This window comes from Oryza brachyantha, chromosome 2 (assembly GCF_000231095.2).
Source record: "Oryza brachyantha chromosome 2, ObraRS2, whole genome shotgun sequence".
Lineage (NCBI taxonomy): Eukaryota > Viridiplantae > Streptophyta > Magnoliopsida > Poales > Poaceae > Oryza > Oryza brachyantha.
The window spans coordinates 20,197,942-20,205,871 of NC_023164.2; the positions used below are offsets into that span (position 1 = coordinate 20,197,942).

The following is a 7,930-nucleotide window of genomic DNA, read 5'->3' on the forward strand; positions in this document are numbered from 1 at the left end:
TACTGTCATTTCCATAGTGATGTTTAGCAATGTGAGGTGCAGAATTCTCCACATTTCCTTCCTCCCCATGTGGATTATGGAGCACAGGTGAAGCATGTCGCAACTTGTGGCCGCTAGCTATATAGCAACCTCAAATCCTGCTTTGCTTTGGTTGCTATATTAAGCGTGATCGTCGTACAGGCACAAAGTTCATCTCCATGCATTCCAGATAAGACCATTTTTAGGGCGAAAACGAAACAAAGCAATCTCTTCGATCGCATGCAGAAGTGACCGCCATTTGTCCCTAGATTCACCTTCCGGGTGGTAGCTTGGTTGTTCACCAATGGCGCGCTTAGGGGCACTCATCTGCAGCCTCCGCGTTGTTGTCGTCGTCGTCGCCCTCCTCCCGTCGCTTCTGGCAACCGTCGCCGTCGCGCACAACGACACAGGCGTGCACAAGAACTACCTCATCATCGTGCGCAAGCCGTACGAGTACGACCAGAATGTGTACAAGACCGTGTCGAGCTGGCACGCGTCGCTGCTGGCGTCCGTGTGCGACACGGCCAAGGAGGAGCTCGCCGCCGACCCGGGCGCCGAGACGCGGCTCATCTATTCCTACCGCAACGTCGTCAATGGCTTCTGCGCCCGCGTCACCAAGGAGGAGGTGTTCGAGATGGCCAGGAAGGACTGGTTCGTGAAGGCCATCCCGGAGAAGACGTACAGGCTGATGACCACGCACACGCCGGAGATGATCGGGCTCACCGGCCCGGCGTTCCACGGCGGCGTGTGGAACACGAGCAACATGGGCGAGGGGATGATCATCGGGGTGCTCGATGATGGCATCGCCGCCGGGCACCCGTCGTTCGACGCGGGCGGGATGGGGCCGCCGCCGGCCAAGTGGAAGGGCCGGTGCGACTTCAACAGCTCCGTGTGCAACAACAAGCTCATCGGCGCGCGGTCGTTCTACGAGTCGGCGAGGTGGAAGTGGAGAGGGATCGACGACCCGGTGCTGCCCGTCAACGAGACGGCGCACGGCACGCACACCTCGAGCACGGCCGCCGGCAACTTCGTGCCGGGGGCGAACGCGATGGGCAACGGGATCGGCACGGCCGCCGGCATGGCGCCACGCGCGCACCTCGCGTTCTACCAGGTGTGCTTCGAGGACAAAGGCTGCGATCGGGATGACATACTGGCGGCCATTGACGACGCCGTCGACGAGGGCGTCGACGTGCTCTCGATCTCGCTCGGCGACGACGAGGCCGGAGAATTCTCCGCGGACCCCGTCGCGCTCGGGGGCTACACCGCCATCATGAAAGGTGTCTTTGTCAGCACGTCGGCCGGGAACAACGGCCCGTCCGCATCGACAGTCTCAAACGAGGCGCCGTGGCTGCTCACCGTGGCGGCGTCCACAACCGACCGGAGGTTCGTGGCTACCGTGAAGCTTGGCAACGGGATCGAGATCGACGGCGAGGCGCTCTACCAGCCACCTAACTTCCCGAGCACGCAGTGGGCGCTTGTAAGGGACACCATCGGCGACGGCACGTGTTCCGACGAACGCCTCTTGAAGAAGGAGCACGTCGCCGGGAAGCTTGTCGTGTGCGAACAGGGCGGCAACTTGACCAGCCTCGAGAAAGGGAGCTTCCTACACCAAGCCGGCGCCGCCGGGATGGTTCTCATCGGGCCGAAGTTCATGGGCTCGGTGGTCCAACCCAAGCCGCACATCCTTCCGGTGGCGCAAATCGCCTACCCGTCGGGGGAGAAGCTCAAGAACTACATGAAGTCCACGATGAGCCCGACGGCGGCGCTGATCTACAAAGGAACAGTGTTTGGCACCCCCATGACGCCGGCGGTGGCGCCCTTCTCGTCGCGGGGGCCGAGCAAGCAGAACCAGGGGATCCTCAAGCCGGACATCACCGGCCCGGGGGTGAACATCATCGCCGCCGTCCACGGGCCCGAAGGGCTCGCCACGCCGCCCAATCCACTCGCGGCAATGTTCGACATCATGTCCGGCACGTCCATGTCGGCGCCGCACCTCAGCGGGATCGCCGCGCTGATCAGGAAAGCGCACCCGATGTGGTCGCCGGCGGCGATCAAGTCGGCCATGATGACGTCGACCGACACGATGGACCGCCGCCAGAAGCCGATAACCGACCAGGACGGCAACGAGGCCACCATGTTCGCGCTGGGCGCCGGCGTCATCAACCCGACGAAGGCCATGAACCCGGGCCTCGTGTACGACCTGAGCGCCGCGGACTACGTCCCTTTCATGTGCGCGCTCGGCTACAGCGACCACGAGGTAAGCTCGATCATCCACCCGGCGCCGTCGGTGTCGTGCAAGCAGCTGCCGGCCGTCGACATGAAGGACCTCAACTACCCGTCCATCACCGTCTTCCTCGACCGGGAGCCCTACGCGGTGAGCGTCAGCCGCGCCGTGACGAACGTCGGGAGCGGCAAGGCGGTGTACGTGGCGAGCGTGGAGATGCCGGAGACGGTGTCGGTCACCGTGACGCCGGGCACGCTCAAGTTCAAGAAGGTGAACCAGGTGAAGAAGTTCAAGGTCACCATCAGGGCTACGAACGGCCGGCTGAAGGAGAGCGTCGCCGAGGGGCAGCTCAAGTGGGTCTCGCCGGACAACGTCGTGCGCAGCCCGATCCTCGTCTCCTCCCAAAAATTCTTCGAGGATGACACCACCTCCGATCACGCACGCCGTTGATTCATGGACCATGAGTACGTAGCTTGCCAGTGATGAGTATTTAACTGGCCTCTGGTGTAATTTTATTGTACTGTAGAATATTGTCTTTGAGCCATGCATGCTAGCACACAGGATGCCATCGTCCTGATGGTACCATTAGTGAATTCAAACGCAACCGATCGACCACGATCACTTCGATCACCGGTGTGCATTCCAATGTTGGGAGTTGTCACACATGTTGATCTGTTGTGTTGTGTCAGACTTGTGCTCAAGCTCCGGTGCATCAGCTTCACCCCTCTTTCGAGAGCCCCCATAATCCTTGAAGAGTACGGCAGTACCACCACGTCGTCGGGGTCTAATCCCAATAATTATCCCAGTCCTTGTTGGTCACGGCATCGGGGTCAGTTCTATAATTTCGAGGGCGCTAGCTAGGTAAACTCGGTCCTATAAGCTATTTAAGCTAACAATTTTTACTTGTAATATTATTATGTAATCATTTATCCTCTAAAGTGGCACAAATAAACATCACTAACGTGATAGTTCAAGTATTAACTCTTAGCGGTTAACTTGCAATATAGTCTATGTTCTAAATTTTCATAAATAATGTTGACACTAAATTAGAAACTATAATAAATAAAATGAATGAAAAACGAACCGAATCAGCAAAAAGCAATTTCTGATTAAAACTTTTTTAATTGTGTTCTGACTTAAAAGGAAATGTCATAGAAAATAAACTACAACAAGACCATCTTAATATCAACTCTAATATTAAGTTTTAAATTTTAAATTTTAGCTATTGAAAAGAAGCCAACAAGTAAATGATATAGCAACAACCTTAACTAATAAATTACCATCATCTATTAATTTCGTAAGTTGATTAATCATCTACTTTTAGAAATACTATATGCAAAAATAAAACCACATGGACATTATATATAAATTTGGTTGGGCCCTTTCCTGCCTAGGGCCCTAGCCGGTCGCCCCTCCTGCATAGACCCTCAACCGGCTCTGACTGGCATCGATGACACTAGACATGACATTATCCTAAAAAGTAGAGGTTGACATCATGACGTTCGTCAATGAATACCTTGTACTTATAGTACCAAGGGCAGATAACATATGTTCCAAACCTAGTATCTATGGAGTGGAATCTACAGTACTAGGGCCATAATATCACAAGTATTAGACTTGGTACTTATGGTATCGAGTGGAACCTACTATACCAGTGCCATGATACCATGTGTAATAGACTAGACCTAGTACCTAGGCCCTGTTCGATAGGGAGGAAGGTAAGTTAATTTATCTGGCGTAGAAAACGTAGTAATAGATTAATACATGATTAATTAATTATTAATTATTAAAAAAAATATGAAATAGATTAATATGATTTTTTAAAGCAACTCTCCTATAGAATTTTTTAAAAAAAATACGCCGTTTAGCAGTTCGGTTAGCGTGCGTGCGAAAAACGAGGAGGATAAGATTTCTTATCCAGCATACCGAACGCAGCCCTAGTGTTTATGGGTGTCCAGTCCACCGATAGCTAGATGGATGATGAGAACAACTACGCCACTCATTAAGTATCATAGCTTCGGACAGGATCTTGTAGCCTAATATTTTCGGCTTAATAATTGTATTCATAACTCTCAAATCTATGATCCATATGTATCATCCTTGGTACCAAGATATCTTAATATTATACTATATTATACTAGAAGTACATATATTATATATATAGAAACATCACCTAGGTGGCCCAAAGATGTGCCAACAAATAACTTGTGCACATAGCCTGGGATCATGTCCAGAGTGTTGAATGAATGACATGGCATGCATGATGGTCTGCAAACTATGTATGCAGTACGAGTAGCTGGAGTAAGACCCACAAGGAGGAGGCGACATGGGCTACATGGGGAAGGCACACATATGCATGCTGTAGTGGTTTAGTGGGGCTTCATTAACTATGTCGTTATACGACGAGATGTCTTAATTTTCTCTTTTTTAACTTATTTTCTACTCTATTGCTCAGATTCATCCATCGATAAATACATACAATTTTTCTATATATGTCTAGATTTATTAGCATCCATATAAAACAAGACATGATTAAAAAAATCTTACGATATGAAACAGAGGGAGCAGAACATTTAGGCCAAGGTCTTTCGTAGAAGACCTTAAAGTGCTTTGTAGCTTGTACAAGGTGAGAAGGGGAAGGGAGGCCAACACCATAGCATAAACCGCACTAAAAAATGGGCGAACCCATGGACTAGTTCTACATTGGACCAATTTAGTTATGTTTATGCTTATTGGGGAAAAGATGTGCCTTATTTCTCCCTCGACTATTGTCCTAGACTGAGTTTATTCTCTCAACCGTAAAATCTATAACAAATAGTCCATCAACTATTAAACCATCTCGTTTTAACTCCCTAGGTGGTTTGGAGGGTAGTTTTGTCCTACTTAGCACATACGTGGTACCTACGTGGCAACTTATATAGCATACACTCAGTAAAAAAAACTATTGCAACCCACATGTAAGTGACTGCACATCATCTTTCACCTCCCATCTTCCTCTCTCTTTCCCCTCTCTTCCCTCTCCCGTGCCTAACGCTTATGGTAAGCTCATTGCCGGCTATCGTGCACCTATCGAGCTCCTTTGGCTTGTTGAGCTAGTTGAAGTGTGGGGCGTTGAGCAAAGGTGGAGGGAGAGGGAAGAGAGGGAACAAGACCACCATATCGTTTTATTTTATTTTTTATTTCAATGCCACATAGATGCCATGTAGACCGAAGACTATGGCCACGTTCGGCAGACCACGTTAGTTTTAACTTATCTGCCTTTTTTTTCCACGCGCACGCTTTCCGAACGGCTAAACGGTGTATTTTTTGCAAAAATTTTCTATAGGAAAATTGTTTTAAAAATCATATTAATTTATTTTATATTTTTAATAATTAATAATTAATTAATTATGTATTAATCTATTAGTATGTTTTCTGTGCCAAACATAAATTAACTTATACCCATCACGCCGAACGCGGCCTATGTCAATGTGGCACCTAGGCATCATGTAAAACAAAACCATGTTTCTAACCACCGACGGAGGTAAATTGCCCTTGTTTTGATTGTTAGGGGGTGGGGGGTTTGCAGTTGAGGGACTAAAATCGACCTAGGGTAATATTTGAGGAAGCAAAAATACACTTTTTTTCATGCTTATTCGGTGAAAAATGCATATAACAATATGGGCTTTTGGTCCAAGAGCCTTGGGCCGTGGCCTAGGTCTGAGAGCAAAAAACTTTAGTCACGATAATTTGTAGCCTAGATCGATAATCTGTGGGCATGACATTTTCTGGTGTTACAGATCTAGGCATTTGTACTATATCCCTAAAATTTATTTATTGTTGTGGGTTGGATATTACTCTTATGGATAAAAGGGGTAATATTCACACGTAAAAAATCAGTTAAGCTATCTCTTGAAAAATTCAAATTTAGCATTACCTTTGTTTCTTGTTACAAGATAAATTTATATAGATGCTAATATATGCTACTACCAGGTATAGCTACTCCATTCACGTCTAAGGTGCAGAAACACATCTATGTATATTTCTTCTCTCCTCCAACAGAAAGTACAAACTCTATATATGTAGTTGTATTATTCACTTGAGATTTAATAGTGTCTATACTTTCTGTTGGGTGGGAGCAGAAACAGTTATAAAAATATTTTTCATAATAGACGTGCAGGGAGTAGCTACACCTGGTAGTAGGTTCTAATTTTCATATATATATATATATATATATATATATATATATATATATATATATATATATATATATATATATATATATATATATATATATATATATATATATATATATATATATATATATATATATATATATATATATATATATATATATATATATATATATATAGACACACACACGTTGATCTTCAAATGGTGACCAAATTACATTGACCGCATCGAAATTTCGACAAGATTTTCCTTTGGTCTTTCTGAAAGCTTCACGCTAATGCTCTAATCCATGTGATTCATTTTTAGCAGAAGTCAACCAATACAATATACGTGCATAAAGTCACTTATCCAAATGAAAATTGAAAATATAACCAAACAAAAGACCAAGAAACTGCTCACCAGGGAGGCCATTCTGATAGAGAATTTCCAAGCTCCTATGTAATCAGGAAAGTTCAGCTACATAATGCAGAGCCTGGTCAGCAAATCGTTCGGACTGCATAATAGCGTGCTTCACTATATATCATCAAAAACCCTGTCAAAACATAGTTGACTACAAAAGAAATAATGATAAAATTTAACTACTAAAATCATCGGTATAAGACGGAGGGAGCACCATAAAAACCCTTCACACCCTCATATTTTTCACTTTTATTTATAATTCAAATTTTAATTTTTAACACTAAATTTAGAGGTTATTTTGGGATTTTTTAAACTTTTTTTTGGGGGGGGGGGGGTGATGTGTTTTAGAGCATTTGTCCAAATAAATTTTTGCGAGGAACCAAATAATTTTTTTTGTAAGGAAAATGTATGGATCTTGGATAGCTACTATTCATTTCGATTTTAGAATGCATTGAGGGGGCACAAGGTTTTGATAAGCAGAGACTACTTGTTTGGACTTCCTCCATTTATTCAGCTCATATTTTCGCTTATGCTTATGCTTGTAAACTAAAATTTAAATTTAAAACATAAATTTAAAATTAATTTTAGTTTTTTATCGTAGTTTATCTTTTAGTCTTTACTTTTAAGATCACTGAAACACATGTCTACCCATAAATTATGTTTCAATTATTTATAAGTGGTTTTGTTTATGCTTATAACAAGCAAGACGACGACGTGGACAACACGCGCTTTGTAGTTTGTAGTGTGATCACCAGTCCTGTTCAAAGTCGCCTACTCCTGCTAACTCTTCTTCAATACGGTTTGCCCAACAGAAATTTTTGTTCAAGAGTGCAGTTTCAATTAATTTTTACTGGTACAAAACGTACAAGCAAATGTCAGGTTGCAAATATTATTGTATTAACCAAATGGGCCAGCTGCAAACTTGCAAGTTGCAATTATTGACTGCGTTCGTTTGATCCGTTAAATCTGGCTCCCTTTGTTTCAAAATACAAATGTTTCTAATATTTAAACCTTATATCAAACTATAAGTTTTTTAAGTACTATTTATAATACCACTTGTTCTATCAATTATTTCTCATTCATTCTTCCTACTTTATCCTCACTTATCCTCACACT

The 7,930-nt window shown here is 44.8% G+C and overlaps 1 protein-coding gene across 1 annotated transcript; it reads left to right on the forward strand.

Annotated features, from left to right (window-relative positions):
• The first annotated feature begins 91 nt into the window (after positions 1–91).
• LOC102702069 (subtilisin-like protease 4) lies at positions 92–3,183 on the forward strand. Its single transcript, XM_006647587.2, has one exon. The coding sequence runs from the start codon at positions 323–325 to the stop codon at positions 2,690–2,692; it is 2,370 nt and encodes a 789-aa protein (XP_006647650.1). The 5' UTR covers positions 92–322; the 3' UTR covers positions 2,693–3,183.
• Positions 3,184–7,930: the final 4,747 nt, after the last annotated feature.

Bases quoted from the DNA above. Each gene is read 5' to 3' on its own strand.
- LOC102702069 (XM_006647587.2), top strand. From the start codon at position 323: ATGGCGCGCTTAGGGGCACTCATCTGCAGCCTCCGCGTTGTTGTCGTC.